The 17,403-nt window shown below is 45.4% G+C and overlaps 1 protein-coding gene across 1 annotated transcript; it reads right to left on the bottom strand.

Annotated features, from left to right (window-relative positions):
* Positions 1–577: 577 nt before the first annotated feature.
* LOC148144265 (uncharacterized) lies at positions 578–16,992 on the bottom strand. Its single transcript, XM_087975314.1, has 3 exons — positions 16,982–16,992; positions 15,845–16,174; positions 578–1,185 (listed from the first exon to the last, which is right to left on the bottom strand). The coding sequence occupies exons 1-3, from the start codon at positions 16,990–16,992 to the stop codon at positions 930–932; spliced, it is 597 nt and encodes a 198-aa protein (XP_087831440.1). The 3' UTR covers positions 578–929.
* Between the last annotated feature and the right edge of the window lie 411 nt (positions 16,993–17,403).

Below are 17,403 nucleotides of genomic sequence, written 5' to 3'. Positions count from 1 at the left end.
CTAGTGCTGCTGCCTCACATTGCCAGGGATCTGGGTTTGATTCCAGCCTCTGGGGACTGTCTGTGTGGACTTTGTGCATGGTTTACCTCTGGGTGTTGTGGTTTCTACCCACAGTCCAACAATCTGCAGTTTAGGGTAATAAGCCAGGCGGAGCTGCAGAGCTATATGGTAGGTGAGTTGGTCTGGTGGGAAGCTGGTTGGAAGTTTGGTGTGAATTAGATGGGTCAAATAGCCTGCAGGGATTATATGATTCTGCTACCATGACCACGTGTATATTGAGAAGTGACTGCTGTGGTCCTGGGAAAGGTGGGATTTGTGGTGTCGCTGCCCGCTGTCCATTCTCTCCCTGTCCCCCCAACTCTTGTCCATTTTCTCTCTCTCGACCCCCAGCCATTCTCTTTCCTTACTTCCCCCAGCACCTGTTGTTTCTTGTGCCTCAAGACTTCTTTGATTGCTGTATCAATACTTTCTAAGAAAAGAGAGAGAGAATGGATGTTGATAAGTCTATATGAGAGATGGGGGTGATGGCTGATCTTTAAAATGAAGAATCGCTAAAATGATATATTCAGAAACATCATTAAAGCATCTTCAATTTTATTAAAAAGCTGCAGGCACCTTTCTGAACCTGCATTGAAATATGCGCAGTTAGGCCACAGTTGAGTACAGGCTGTAATGGGTGAATTCCTAGTCTTGTGATATAGGTTCCAACTATGTAGAACAAGAGTCACAGAGTCAGCAACGGACCGCTTATGCTCTTCGGTGTCAGCAAAAATCTGCGCATACTCCTAGATTTCTGCACAAACGGTTTGCCACTTTCTTTTGATGGACCAATAGAGAGCCCTGGAGAATCGGAAAGAGACTGGACCTCCTGCCATTCAGAGCTCCCCATTCTCTGAATGCGGAAGTTGGACAATGAGCTTTGAAAGCTGCTAATCTCTCCCTGAATGATGGTTGAGCTTCACCCCAGACTGCAACTTCATTCCTCTGTCCAACATCTGTGAGTACAGCACTCTCTTTTCAGTTTCTTGTTTTGCATTCTGGGCTTCAATTGTTGACTTACAGCAAGTGAAAGGAAAGGGAGTGAATCCAGGGAGGGGACGGACTACGGAAACGTTGGTCCAGGTCGTTCTCAGTCGGCAAACACATGGCAATTGCATTACCACAAATGTGATAATATAGCCTTTACTGTGGAATAAAAAGCAGAAAGGAGTTGCATTATTAAAAGTGACACATTGGGATGTGAAGGAAGTGAGGACTGCAGATGCTAGAGATTAAGAGTCAAAGTGTGGCGCTGGAAAAGCACAGCAGGTCAGACAGTATCCGAGGACCAGGAGAGTCAACATTTCAGACATGAGCCCTTCATCAGGAATGATGTGTGATGTACAAAAGGCCTTCTACAGGCCGCCTCCTTGCGAAACGTTTCAGAGAACACCTCTGGGACGCCCGGACCAACCAACCCAACCACCCTGTGCCTCAACACTTTAACTCCCCCTCCCACTCCACCAAGGACATGCAGGTCCTCCTCCATCGCCAGACAATAGCAACACGACAGCTGGAGGAAGAGTGCCTCATCTTCTGTCTAGGAACCCTCCAACCTAAAGGGATCAATTCAGATTTCTCCAGTTTCCTCATTTCCCCTCCCCCCACCTTGTCTCAGTCCCAACCCTCGAACTCAGCACCACCTTCCGAACCTGCAATCTTCTTCCTGACCTCTCCGCCCCCACTCCAGTCTATCACCCTTACCTTAACCTCCTTCCACCTATCGCATTTCCAATGCCCCTCCCCCAAGTCCCTCCTCCCTACCTTTTATCTTGGCACACTCTCCTCATTCCTGAAGAAGGGCTCATGCCCGAAACGGCGATTCTCCTGCTCTTTGGATGCTGCCTGACCTGCTGTGCTTTTCCAGCAACACATTTTCAGCTCAGCGTCCTTCTACACTCGTCAATGCCAATTGTCAGACAGGTGAAACAAGCAATCAGCAAGGCAAGTGGTATATTAGCAAGAGGAGTTGAGTTCAGAAGTGGGGATGTCTTCCTGCAGTTGTGAAGGGTCATTGAATATATTCAAGGCTGAATTCATCTGATTTTTGAACAAAGTGGATGGTGATGGGGGAAAGTTAAAAAAAAAAGTTTTAAGACCAGTACAGAATAGTTCCAAAGTAATACAGAACAGAAACAGACCCTTCAGTCCAACTAGTCCATGCTGACTATATTCACAAACTAAACTAGTCCCATCTAGTTTGACCTATATCCCTGCAAACCTTTCCTATTAATGTACTTATCCAAATGTCTTAAATGTTGACAGTTCCTGCATCCACCATTTCCTCAGAACATTGAAAGAGAGTGATTCCACATGTAAACCAAAAGAAAATTGTGCTCTTCATGTCTTTTTTTTTTAATCTTTCTCCTCTCACCTTAAAAATGTACTCCCTAATCTTGAAACCCCCACCCGAAGGAAACAGCATCTGCCATGCACATCAATATCCCTTCTTGACTTTATAAACTAAGGTCACCTCTCAACCTCTTGTGCTGCAGTGAAAAATGTCCCAGCATATCCACCCCGATGTAGGTATTTTCATATCCAGTTATGATCTGTTCAATGCTGGTGCAGGCCCGAAAGACCAAATGGCCTACTCCTGCTCCCAATTCTCACCCTCATGAGTCTAAGGACAGCAAGAGACCATAAAACATTGGAGCACAAAATTAGGCTATTCAGCCCATCAGGTATCTTCATACCATTCAATCGTGGCTGAGAGGTTTCTCAATCCCATTCTCCCGCTTTCTCCCTGTAACTCTCGATCCCCTTGATACTCGACAGCCTATCTATCTCAGTCTTAAATATCCTCAGTGACCTGGCCTGCTCAGCCTTCTGTGGCAATGAATTCAATAGATTCGCCACTCTCTGGTTGAAAGGTTCCTCCTTATCTCTGTTCTAAAAGGTCTTCCCTTTACTCGAAGGCTGGGGCCTCGGTCTCTAGTCTCTTCTGTCAGTGGAAACATCTTCCCAACGTTCACTCTGCCCTGGCCGTTCAGTATGTTTCAATTAGATCTCCCCTGTGTGGGGGCCTGTGTTATGAACTAAACCAGACCATGCAAAACATTCTTCAGCAGGCAGCCCCACACCATAACTTTGCAATTTGTTTCAGTAAGTGTACAGTAAAAATTACCTGGAGTAAGTTAGCTTGGTTGATTACTAGATTTTAAAACAGACAATAATTATTCACAAAATTACACAATTAAACACAAAGATCAGAATAAAGAACCCCTACAGAACTCAGCCTATCCAACTAGACTTAATTATGCTGTTCGAATATATACAACAGTCCCAATAAGCAAACTCAATTTGAAAACCAGTATAAATAGAACACATGCCTACAGATTGAAGTTGAGAGGCAGAAAAGAGAGAGAAAGTTTCCACACAGCTCCCTGTTGAATTTCCAACCAGTTTGAAAGCTGACTACGCCCCCTTTTTTTTTTAATACAGGTCACTTCTAAAATATGACCATGTTGGCCTGAAATCTCATCAGTTTACATATAAACAAAAGGCCTCTTAAAATCCTTTTCATCTCAATACCAAACCAGACTGATCGGAGATTGACCCAGTTTATTACCCCTCTGGGAAAAAAGTCAAAGACAGTCTCCTTGAGCCAAGGAACATCTTTTAGGAAAAAAAGGTACTAGCTTTGTGACACCTGTTAATCAGTAAGAACCAGACACTTCAGGAGGAGGTACAGCAGGGATTAGGTTCAACAAAGTGAGAATGGAGGGAGTGAGAGGGGATATGGGGCCTCTGGACGGTAGGATAAAATGGCTGAAGGAGCTGCTCAAGATAGCTTCTGCTTTGCTACGTGATGAGCTGCTGCTTGTGTCTGTAGCTGTATAAACAACTAACTACTAAAACCACTAGAATGCAGAAGTAGACCAATGAGAAAGTACTAACCACACTCTGCAAGCTGCAAGTCCTTTGTATCTCAAGATAAAGATGACCTAACCTTTATGACTTAACTTGTTTACCAATTATCATAAGAGTCATAGAGATGTACAGCATGGAAACAGACCCTTTGGTCCAACCCGTCCAGATATCCCAACACAATCGAGTCCCACCTACCAGCACCCAGCCCATATCCCTCCAAACCCCTCCTATTCATCCAAATGCCTTTTCAAATGTTACAATTATATCAGCCTCCACCACTTCCTCTGGCAGTTCATTCCATACACGTACCACCCTCTGCGTGAAAAGGTTGCCCCTTAGGTCTCTTTTATATCTTTCCCCTCTCACCCTAAACCTATGCCCTCTAGTTTTAGACTCCCTGACCCCAGGGAAAAGATTTTGTCTATTAATTCTATCCATGCCCCTCATGATTTTGTAAACTTCTTTAAGGTCACCCCTCAACCTCCGATGCTCCAGGGAAAACAGCCCCAGCCTGTTCAGCCTTTCCCTAAAGCTCAAATCCTCCAGCTCTGGCAACATCCTTTTAAATCTTCTCTGGATCCTTTCAAGTTTCACAACATCTTCCCAATAGGAAGGAGACCAGAACTGCATGCAATATTCCAACAGTGACCTAACCAATGTCCTATACAGCCGCAATATGACCTTGGAGTGTGGAACCTGAAACAGCCCGGAAAGAGGAATTCACGGCATGAAGTTGCTATACACTCACTCACTTGTATGCGGCTGAAGCTTTGGCCATAGAGAAACCTGAGGAATCCTGCCCCATGGAGAAACCATGGAAGTGTGGCAACTGCGGGAAAGGCTGTTCCTCTGCACAGAGTGCAGGAAGGCCTTCAGCAAGTTATTTGTTCTGTTGAGGCACCAGTGGGTCCACACTAGGGAGAGGCCTTCAGCTGCCCAGAGTACAGAAAGGGCTTTACCCATGCCTGTGCCCTGCCGACCCACAGCAATATGGTTGACTCAAGACTGCCCCATCCGGGCAAATGAGTGGGGAGAAACTGACTCGGATGCAGTGTATGGGATAAAATTGCTGGGTGAGGCAATACCTCCTCCGGGTTACGGTTGTACCAAGGATGCAATTACAAAGGGACAACTCGGTGGCGACCAATAGTAAAGAAAGTGGAGTGGGGAGTGTGTGAGCTTTGACCTTGAGCTGTTTAAAAAACAGCTATCTTTTCTGTGCCTTTTTGTTGAGGAGATCTGAAGCTGTAACAAAGTTGGGTTGCAGTAAAGGTTACCTGAACTTATCGCCGGGCTCAGACTCTCATTGAAAGCTTTGAATTCCAAGGAGTTTTGTTTTAAAGCTGATCCTTTCTTTCAGCCTCCTGCACTGAATTTCCAATGTCATGTATCAGCAGGAGCAGTGAACGAGTACCTAGTTTTGTTTGAAATTGTAAGTTTTTCAGGAGTGCAGAGTGCTTCGCTTCATCAGCATTGTAATGTTTCCTGGCAACACCAGGAGGTGTGGGCTGTGTTCACGAGAAATGTTGTGGAGGTGCCGGTATTGGACTGGGGTGGGTAAAGTTAAAAATCACAACACCAGGTTACTGTCCAACAGGTTTATTTGGAAGCACTAGCTTTTGGAGCGCTGCTCCTTCATCGGGGAGCTGTAGTGCACGATCATAAGACAGAGATTTTATAGCAAAAGATCAGAGTGTCATGCAACTGATAGGATATATTGAACAACCCTAGGTTGCTATTCAGTCTTTCCTCTTTTAGAACGGGTTGCAGGTTTCAGTTCAGTAATATGTAAATCCCAGAACACAGAGTCACAGAGATGTACAGCGTGGAAACAGACCCTTCGGTCCAACTTGTTCATGCCGACCAGATATCCTAACCCAATCTCGTCCCACTTGCCAGCACCTGGCCCATATCCCACCAAACCCTTCCTATTCATATACCCATCCAAATGCCTTGTAAATGTTGCAATTATACCAGCCTCCATCACATCCTCTGGCAGCTCATTCCATACACGTACCATTCTCTGCGTGAAAAAGTTGCCCTTAGGTCTCTTTTATATCTTTCCCCTCTCACCCTAAACCTATGCCCTCTAGTTTTGGACTCCCCGACCCCAGGGAAAAGACTTAGTCTATTTACCCTATCCATGCCCCTCAACTTTGTAAACCTCTATAAGGTCACCCCTCAACCTCCAACTCTCCAGGGAAAACAGCCCCAGCCTGTTCAGCCTCAAATCCTCCAACTTTGGCAACATGCTTGTAAATCTTTTCTGAACCCTTTCAAGTTTCACAACATCTTCCCGATAGGAAGGAGACCAGAATTGCACGCAATATTCCAACAATGCCCTACCAATGTCCTGTACAGACGCAACAGGACCTCCCAACTCCTGTACTCAATACTCTGACCAATAAAAGAAAGCATACCAAATGCCCTCTTCACTATCCTATCTACCTGCGACTCCACTTTCAAGGAGCTATGAACCTGCACTCCGAGGTCTCTTTGTTCAGCAACGCTCCCTAGGACCTTACTATTAAGTGTTTCGATCAGAGTGGCGCTGGAAAAGCACAGCAGGTCAGGTAGCATCCAAGGAACAGGAAAATCAACGTTTCAGGCAAAAGCCCTTCATCAGGAATACAGCTTTATTCCTGACGAAGGGCTTTTGTCTGAAACATCGATTTTCCTGTTCCTCGGATGCAGCCTGACTTACTGTGCTTTTCCAGCACCACTCTGATCGAAACTCTGGTTTCCAGCATCTGCAGTCCTCACTTTTGCCTAGTTGATCCTTACCATGAAGTGGATAATCCTGCTAAAATTTGTTTTCCCAAAATGCAGCACCTCACATTTATTTTAATTAAACTCCATCTGCCACTTCTCAGTCCATTGGCCCATTTGGTCAAGATTCTGTTGTAATCTGAGGTAACCCTCTTCTCTGTCCACTACACGTCCAATTTTGGTGTCATCTGCAAACTTACTAACTGTTCCTCTTATGCTTACATCCAAAATCATTTATGTAAATGACAAAAAGTAGGAGGACCCAGCACTGATCCTTGTGACACTCCACTGGTCACAGGCCTCCAGTCTGAAAAACAATCCTCCACCACCACCCTCCGTCTTCTACCTTTGGAGCCAGTTCTGTATCCAAATGGCTAGTTCTCCCTGTATTCCGTGAGATCTAACCTTGCTAATCAGTCTCCCATGGGCAACCTTGTCGAACGCCTTACTGAAGTCCATATACATCACATCTATCACTATGCCCTCATCAATCCTTTGTTACTTCCTCAAAAAACTCAATCTGACTATCCCTAATCAGTCATTGCCTTTCCAAATACATGTACATCCTGTCCCTCAGGATTCCCTCCAACAACTTGCCCACCATTGATGTCAGGCTCACTGGTCTATAGTTCCCTGGCTTGTCCTTACCACCCTTCTTAAACAGTGGCAACACGTTAGCCAATCTCCAGTCTTCTGGCACCTCACCTGTTGACGATCAACGGTACAAATATTTCAGCAAGAGGCCCAGCAATCACTTCTCTAGCTTCCCACAGAGTTCTAGGGTACACCTGATCAGGTCCTGGGAATTTATCCACTTTTAGGTGGTTTCAAGACATGCAGCATTTTCTCCTCTGTAATATGGACATTTTGCAAGATGTCACCATCTATTTCCCTACAATCTATATCTTCCATATCCTTTTCCACAGTAAATACTGATGCAAAATACTAACTTAGTATCTCCCCCATTTTCTGCCGCTCCACACAAAGACCGCCATGCTGATCTTTGCGGGGCCCTATTCTCTCCCTAGTTACCCTTTTGTCTATATCTCATGTCCACTTTTTGCCCTCCTGATTTCCCTCTTAAGTATATTTCTACTTCCTTTATTCTCTAAGGATTCACTATACATAACATATGCTTCCTTTTTCTTAACCAAACCCTCAATTTCTTTCGTCATCCAGCATTCCTTATACCTACCAGCCTTTCCTTTCACCCTAACAGGAATATCCTCTCTCTGGATTCTCATTATCTCATTTCTGAAGGCTTCCCATTTTCCAGCCGTCCCTTTACCTGCGAACATCTGTCCCCAGTCAGTTTTGAAAAGTTCTTGCCTAATGCCGTTACAATTGACTTTTCTCCAATTTACAATCTGGTCAATTCTTTTCCATCATTATTTTAAATCTAATAGAATTATGGTCGCTGGCTCCAAAGTGCTCCCCCACTGACACCCCAGTCACCTGCCCTGCCTTATTTCCCAAGAGTAAGTCAAGGTTTGCACCTTCTCTAGTAGGTACATCCGCATACAGAATCAGAAAATTGTCTTGTACACACTTGACAAATTCCTCTCCATCTAAAAACTTAACACTATGGCAATCCCAGTCTATGTTTGGAAAGTTAAAATCCCCTATCATTACCACCCTATTTTTCTTACAGATAACTAAGATCTGCTTACAAGTTTGTTTCTCAATTTCCCTCTGACTATTAGGGGGTCTATAATACAATCCCAATAACGTTATCATCCCTTTCTTATTTCTCAGTTCCACCCAAATAACTTCCCTAGATGTATTTCCGGTAATATCCTCCCTCAGCACAGCTGTAATGTTATCTCTTGCTAAAACAAGGGTGGGCAGGACTTGTACAGTTAATGGTAGGGCCCTGTTGTAAAACAGAGAGACATGGGGGAGTAGGAGTTCAGGTACATAGTTCTTTGAAAGTTGCATCACTGGTAGATAGGGTGGTTAAGAAGGCATTTAGCACAAATGCCTTCATTGTTCACGCTGTTGAGTTTCTGAGTTGAGACATCATGTAGAGATTGTACAGAATGTTGGTGAGGCCATTTTAGAGTACTGAGTACAGTTCTGGTGACCCTGTAATAGGAAGAACTCTATTAGAGAGGGTTTGGTAAAGATTTACCAGAACGTTACCAGGACTGGAGGGTTTGAGTTATAAGGAGAGGGTGGAGCACAGGAGGTTGAGGGGTGACCTCATTGAGATTTATAAAATCTGAGGAGTGGAGGTCAGGATTTTTGCAAAGGGCTGTTCCTTAGCATCGGGATACTCAAAACGGTGGGGCATATTGTTTTAACGTGACAGGAGGGAGATTTAAAAGGAACCTGAAGGGCAACGCTTTGACAGAGTGTTGTTTGCATGTGGAATGAACTTGCTGAGGATGTGGTAGATGCAGGTACAGCTACAACATTTAAACGACATTTAGATGGGTACATGAAGAGAAAGGTTTAGAGGGATATGGGCCAAATACAGGCAAATGGAACTAGTTTAATTTGGGAATCCTGGTCGGTATGAAGGGGTTGGACCATGCTGTAAACCTCTATGAACCAGAAATGATCTTATTCAAACCAGTAGAATTCTGAAAGGGGCTTGACAGAATAGATGCAGATAAAAATTTTCCTTCGTTGGGGGTGTCATAGAATCCTGACAACGTGGAAGCAGGTCATTCGGCCCATCTATTCCATTCAAGCCCTTTATATTGCATCCCACCCATACCTACCCCCTTACTCCGTATTTCCCATGGCTAATCCATCCTAACTTGCACATCCCTGGCAATAGGTCTCAGCTGGAGAGGTTCTCACACAATGTCGAAGGCATTGAAACCCATCATTCAGGGAACCCCTAGCTTTTGTCACGACACTACAGATTTCTTACAGAAACTCAGCACCCATGGACCAGTACTCTCATAATGTCGGCATCACGGCAACAGCCTCATTACTCAATACCAACAACTGCCAATCTCTGACCACCGTGCTACAACTCATCCACTTTATCCTCGATCACAACATCTTCACCTTTGACAACCAGTTCTTCATCCAGACCATGGAACCAAATTTGCACCCCAATATGCCAACATTTTTATGCAGAGGTTCGAACAAGACGACTTCTCTACGCAGGACCTCCAACCAACACTATACACCAGGTACATTGACGACACTTTCTTCTTCTGGACACATGGAGAGGAGTCACAGAAAAAGCTATACAGTGATATCAACATGTTCCATCCCACCAAACTCATTTTGGACTATTCTCTACTATCTGTCTCATTCTTGGACACCTGCATCTCCATCAAGGATGGGCAGCAACTCAGCACCACACACAACCTCAAACCCACACATAACCTCACGATGCTACACTTCTCCAGCTTCCACTCAAAACAGCCATCCCCTTATGGACAAGCCCTACGCATACACAGGATCTGTTCAGATGAGGAGGAACATGACGGGCACTTAGAAGTATTCAGGGATGCTCAACTCATTGGCCGCTGGTTCCAACATGCCATGGTGAACCATGGGAAATGCAGGGTTATAGTTTCATAGTAATAGAAGCAAGAGTAGGCCATTTGGCTCACCCAGTCCACTCCGCCATTTATTAAGATCATGGCTGATTTATCCATCGTCTCAGCTCCTCCTCCCTGCATTGTACCAACTACCCTTAAGTCCCTGACCATGCAAAACCCATCCAACCGTGTCTTCAATATACTTAATGAAGCTGCCTCTACTGCTTCCACAGGCAAAGAATTCCATAGATTCATGACTCTCTGGGAATAGTGGTTCCTCCTAATGTCTGTCCTAAATCTACTCCCCCTAATCTTGAGACCTGGTCTCATCCACCAGCAGAAATGTGTGGATAGGGTAGGGCTGCATTCCACAGTGCAATGAATTCCCATCTCCCACCAAAATCCCGGATGTACTCAGTTGCAGTCTCACAATTGAAAGATTTTACTGTAACTTCTTCTGCTCCCACTAAGGGCAAAAAAGTCCATTCTTCATAACCACATTTCTGCTTTCACCGAAGACGATTAGAATCATATAGCAAGGAAACAGATCCTTCCGTCCAACCCGTCCGTACCGACCAGATATCCTAATTAATCTCGTCTCATTTGCTAGCATTTGGGCCACATCCCTCTAAACCCTTTCTATTCATGTACTCAGCCAGATGCCTTTTAAAATGTTGTAATTGTACCAGCCTCCTCCACTTCCTCTGTTAGATTGTTCCATACATACACCACCCTCTGCATGAAAAAAATGCCTCTCGGGTCCCTTTCCTCACCCACCTTAAACCTATGCCCCTCCTGTTCTGGACTCCCCTACCCTGGGAACAAACCCTATTCACCCTATCCATGCCCCTTAGAAACCTCTAAGGTCACCTCAGCCTTGAATGCTCCAGGGAAAACATTGCTGGCCTACTCAGCATCTCCCTGTAGCTCAAACTCACCAACTCTGGCATCAGCCTTGTAACTCTTTTCAAAACCCTTTCAAAGTTTCACAACATCTTTCCTATAGTAGAGAGACCAGAACTGTATACAGTATTCCAGACCTCCTGTACTGCCTCAACATAACCTCCCAACTCCTATACTCAATCCACTGACCAATAAAGGAAAGCATACCAAACACTTTCTTCACTACCATCCCTACTTGTGACTCCACTTTCAAGGAAAGGAACCTACACTCCCTGTCTCTTGGTTCAGGAACACTCCCCAGGACCTGACCATTTAATGTATAAGTGTAGAAGTCTTGTCCCAATTTGCCTTTCCAAAATGCAACACCTCACATTTCTCTAAATTAAACTCCATCTACCATTCCTCGGCCCATTGGCCTATCCGATAAATTATAATTCGTAATGAATTCTCTTTCCTCTCTTATTCCTGAGAAGCAGAAAATCTCCATCCCACACACACTCCCTCCATTTTTACTTTGCTGAACCTCATCCTGAAGAGTCTGGATCATTCCGATGAACAGGTCCACACTCGGAGGATCTAATTGAAACATACAGAATACTGAACAGCCTGGCCAAAGTGGACATTGGGAAGGTGTTTCCACTGGTAGGAGAGACTAGGACTCGATGGCACAGCCTTCGAGTAAAGGGAAAACCTTTCAGAATAGAGGCAAGGAGAAACTTCATCAGCCAGAGAGCAGTGAATCTATGGAATTCATTGCCACAGAAGGCTGTGGAGGACAAGTCACTGAGAAAATTTAAGACGGAGACAGATCGGTTCTTGAGTATCAAGGGGATTGAGCGTTACAGGGAGAAAGTGGAAGAATGGGTTTGAGAAACTCATCAGCCATGATAAAATGATGGAGCAGAGCTGATGGGCAGAATAGCATTATTTCTGCTCCTATGTCTTGTGGTCTGTTGATGTCCTGGACACAGTGTCAGAATTGGGAGCAGGAGTAGGCCATTTGGTCTTTCGAGCTTGGACCAGCATTGAACAGATCATAACTGGATATGAATCTACTTCCATTTCGGTGGATAGGCGGAGATGTTTTCACTGGAAGTAAGTGAGGGCTGCAGATGCTGGAGATCAGAGTCCAGAGTGCGGTGCTAGAAAAGCACAGGTCAGGCAGCATCTGAAAAGCAGGAAAATCGACGGTTCAGGCATATGTCCTTCATCAGAGCTTATGCCCAAAACGTAGATTTTCCTGCTGCTCGGATGTTGCCTGACCTGCTGTATTTTTCCAGCACCACACTCGTTTTCACTGGACCACAGGAGATTGAGAAGTGACCTTATAGAGGTTTACAAAATCATGAAGGGGATAGATGAGATGAAAGGCAGGGGTCCTTTCCCTTGGGTGGGGGTTTCAAGATTAGAGAGCAATTTTGAAGGAGAGAGGACAAAGGTTTAAAAAGTCATGAGGGGCATGATTTTTTTTTAAACAGAGTGGTTTGTGTGGAATGAATGTCCAGAGGAAGTGGTGGATGCAGGTACAGTTACAATGTTTAAAAGGCATTTGGATAAGTACATGAATAGGAAAGGTTCTGAGGGATATGGGCCAATCTAGGTGAGACTAGTTTAGTTTCAGTACATAGTCAGCATGGAGTAGTTGGTCTGAAGGGTCTGTTTCTGTGTTATATGACTCTAACTGTTCTGTACTGATCTTAAAACCATTTTCTGCTTTCCCCCATAAACATCCACTTCTTTGTTGTTCAAAGATCAAGTGAACCTAGCCTTGAATACATTCAATGAGCCCCTAACTGCAGGAAGACATCCCCAATTCTGAACTCAGTTCCTCTTGCTAATGTACCACTTGCTTTGCTCATTGATTGCTGCACCTGTCTGACAACTGGCGATCGCTAGACGCTGAGCCCCCTTTGTACATCCATACATCATTCCTGATGAAGGGTTCATGCCCAAAACGTGGACTGTCCTACTCCTCGGATGCTGCCTAACCTGCTGTGCTTTTCCAGCACCACACTTTTCAACTCTGATCTCCAGTATCTGTAGACCTCACCTTCTCCACATCCCAATATATCACCATTTAAACAATGCACCTCCTTTCTGTTTTTTTTTCACAGCAAAGGCAATAACTTCAAATTGCGGTACTGTATTTGCCATGCGTTTGCCAAATGTGGTCTTCTCTACATCGGTGAGACCAAACGTAAACTTGGGGAATGGTCCACAGCTGAAGCCGTAGAGTCCGAATGGACCTCCCAGTCACCACCCATTTTAATTCCCTTTCCCACTCCCTTTCTGACATAATCACCTTAGGCCTCCTGCATTTCCACAACGAACCAAACCGTAAATGAAAGGAACACCTCATCTTCCACCTGGGCAGCCAACAGCCCAGAGGCCTCAACACCGCGTTTTCCAATTTCAAATAACCTCCCTTTCCATCACCGACTCCCTTCCCAGTCCCTCCCATTCCACTCTTCCTTGCCACCAACCAGATTCCTTCCACCCACTCATCAACCAGGTTGTACCCTCTACCTCTCTCCAGCTATCTCCACTTCACCACCCTGTCCCCAGCACACCCTTGTTCTGCACCTTCCCCTACACCCATCCTCAGTCTGGAACAAGGGTTACACCCGAAACGTCAACTTCTCCACTTCCTGAAGCTACCTGGCTTGCTGCATTCTTCCAGCCTCCTGCCGGTCTATTTTGCCAATTGAGACACAGACCTGGACCAACATTTCCCGAGTCTGCCCCCTCTCTGGATTTGTTCCCTCTCCTTTCAGTTGCTGCAAGTCAACAATTAAACCCCAGAATGAAAAATAAATAGAAAAAGGGGTGAGAAAAGAGTGTTGTATTCACAGATGTTAGACAGAGGAAGGAAGTTGCAGTCTGGACTGAAGCTCAATCTTCATTCTGAGAGAGTGGAGCAGCAGCAGCTTCAGCTTCAGAAGGTCATGGTCCAGCTTCTGCTTTCAGACAGCAGGGGAGCTCTGATTGGCAAGAGGACAAGTCACCTTCAGGTTCTCCAGTGCCCCTTATCGGTCCATCAAAAGAAGATCTTGCGCCTTTTCTGCCGACAGCAAGGAACATGCCCAATATTTTGGTGACACCACTGAACACGCGCCCTGCAATATGCTCTGTGGCGATACTAGTGTTACTGACAGATATTAAGTGTCCAAATACCAAGAGGAGAAAAAAAAGGATAGAGCCACAATTTTTTTTTTCCCCCACATGGCTTGACATTTTATTGTTTTGGCATTTTGTCTGGCTGCTCAATCTCTGTGTTTTCCCCAGTGTCGCGGTAAAGTTCAGAACTAGAGGGCATAGGTTTAGGTTGAGAGCGGAAAGATATAAAAGGTACCTAAGGTGCAACGTTTCCATGCAGAGTGTGGTACGTGTATGGAAGGAGCTGCCGGAGGAAGTTGTGGAGGCTGGTTCAATTACAACATTTAAAAGGTATCTGGATGGGTATATGAATAGGAAGAGTTTAGAGGGATATGAGCCAAGTGCTGGCAAATGGGACTAGATTAATTTAGGATATCTCGGAGAAAGTGAGGACTGCAGATACTGGAGATCAGAGTTGAGAGTGTTGGAAAAGCACAGCAGGTCAGGCAGCATCCAAGGAGCAGGAGAATTGACATTTTGGGCATAAGCCCTTCAACAGGAATCTTTTCTGAGGATGTAGAATCTGGGTTGCAGTTCTGGGAAAAGTGAGGCTCTGAGCTTGGGCAGGACTGACTGCAGGTAAAGTAGATGGCTGATAGTGTGCAGTGGAGGATCCAAAAAGAGAATCATTGGTGAAGGTTTTGGATTTGTAGTGGGTACTGGGTATCCTGTTCAGGTCCAAACTGGGTTAGTCTGAATGTGGTCCGGAGTCCACGTGGGATCAGATGGTTCCATAGCTAAGCAATGAGAAAGGAGATATGGCTGTGGTAGTCAAATTGCTTGAGGACATGGCTGAAGAAATTCTGGGCAGAGGAGAGGACTTGGGGGGTGGGTGGGGGGGGGGGGGGGTACAGTGAGAGAGGGACTGTCAGATCTTTGTAGACAGAGGAGGAGAACTTCTTCCAGGTCGGCATCCATGGAAGAGACTTCGCAGTAATGTTGAAATCAACTAGGAGAAAGTGAGGACTGCAGATGCTGGAGATCAGAGGAGAGAGAGTGTAGTGCTGTAAAAGCACAGCAGGTCAGGCAGCACCCGAGGAGCAGGAGAATCAACGTTTCGGGCATAAGCATTTCATTATGATGAAGGGCTTATGCCCGAAACATCGATTCTCCTGCTCCTTGGATGCTGCCTGAGCTGCTGTGTTTATCCAGCACTATACTGTCCACACTAATTTTGGATATCTGGTCAGCATGGACAGGTTGGACCAAAGGGTCTGTACAACTCTATGAGAAGCATACTTTGACAAATTACAAACTACTGTATGTCCTTGTTAACAAGGCTCAGTGCACCACATGCTTTACTAACCATTCTCAACAGGATCCTACCCCTTCAATGACTGAGGAACATATACATGCTGGTGCATAATCTCCTTCACTAGTATTTACACACTACCCGCGGGAATTGCACAAGTAATAGCAAAGAGCAAACAGCACAAGGATTTTTAAAAAGGGAGGATAAACAGCACAAGGATTAAAAAAGTGAGGGTAAAAATCACAAGCCCCAGTAAAAGCAGATGGAAATTGAGTGTAAAATGTCACTATGACAGGACAGGACAGGCCCCACATTCCTTCCCCTCCGTCCCCCCAACCTGCCTCACCTTTCACCTCCCGGGCCCAGTACCTTCCAGGGGGCCCCATAGTTGACACAGGGGCCGCCCCACGACCAGTAGAACTCCACCACCCAGGCGGCCGACGAGTTCCCAAGCAGGCCCTTAACCCCATCCGCCTCCAGAATGCTCACCGGCTCCTGCCTGCTGTACAGCCGGCCGGTGTGGCCGTGACACAGCAGCTGCGCCAGGAAGGCGGCGGTGCCCAGTGACGGGTGTCTGCCCCGGGCCGCACGGCGCCATTTTCCTAACGGCCGCCCTCCCGCCGCTTCCCCGCTCGAGCGACTTCTCCTCCCAACCGCCTCCGCCCCCGCGTGACGTCTGCACGGGGGGATGGGCGGGGCCGGGGGAGCCTCACCGTCACCAAGCAACAGCCACCTCGCGCTACAACTGCTCATTCACAAAAACAAACTCTCCTGTCTCGCTCTGCAGCTGCAGGGGGGACACTGCCACGTTTCCAGGAGCCCTGTCTACATTGGGAAAGCTCACGGCTCAATTTAAACAGATATTCCGACATCTAACGGAACGGCGTCATACTAAATGGGGAAATCTGCATTTTAAAGGGACATGGACATTTTAACAGGCTATTTCTGCAAGTAAAGAGATTTAATGGACAAGAGCTCGTGGGTCCACAGTTAAAATGCTTTAAACAACCGTTTTTTTATTTCACTGCCTTCCCAGGATACAGAATTTCTCTCATCTGAAATTGTTTGCCCATAAAAAAATCCAGCAGGAATATGATTGTGGAGCTATCACTAAAAATGTCTAATTTGGGTCACCCAACGTTATTAATGGAAGAACATTATCTCTTCAAGGTTCGATTTGCCCATCAAAATTCCTTGAATTTAAGGTGTTCCATTGTTGTTTCAATTATGATCCATTAAAAAGCAATATCCAGTCTCATCTGAGTGCAGAACCAACTCAACTGACTGAACAACCGAAACAACTATTCTGTATGAACTTTAGATGTGACATCCTCTCCCCCTCTCTCTGTTGACCCAATGGGATTAACCAGGGCTGGAAGTACCACTCTCAGAATACGATTGTTGATCTATAGTTTGCTTCTGCTGCTGAACATAAGGATTTAAAAGCTGCTAGCCTGATCCCGCACAATGCACAAAAACAGACTGTTCACCCATGTCTGCGCAGAGGATAATTTTCACTTGGAATGGATCACAAAATAACAACTGTTACCAGTCCCACAACTCATGAGTTTCCTATGGACAAAGTTAAAAATCACACAACATCAGATTGGAATCCAACAGGTTTATTTGGAAGCACTAGCTTTCGGAGCGCTGCTCCTTCATCAGGTGGTTGTGGAGAATTCGATCGTGATCCCGGAATTTGTAGCAAAAGAGTCCAGTGTCATGAAAATGTGATACATTAAACAATTTTAGATTAAATCTTCCATCTTTTAGAATGGGTTTCTGCTCTTAATCCCTGAATTTATTTTTAATTACCTTCTCAAGAATGTCATTTAAATGCAGTTTTTCTAATAACAGGTGTGAATTCTGTCTGGGTCCCAATGTTGAGTCAGACTGACATTTTTC

This window comes from Chiloscyllium plagiosum, unplaced genomic scaffold, assembly GCF_037043375.1.
Source record: "Chiloscyllium plagiosum isolate Xiang-an unplaced genomic scaffold, Cpla_swu_hap1 HiC_scaffold_27, whole genome shotgun sequence".
Classification (NCBI taxonomy): Eukaryota; Metazoa; Chordata; class Chondrichthyes; order Orectolobiformes; family Hemiscylliidae; genus Chiloscyllium; species Chiloscyllium plagiosum.
Note: the sequence above shows the minus strand (reverse complement) of the source record. Positions and strands in the feature narration are given on the sequence as shown.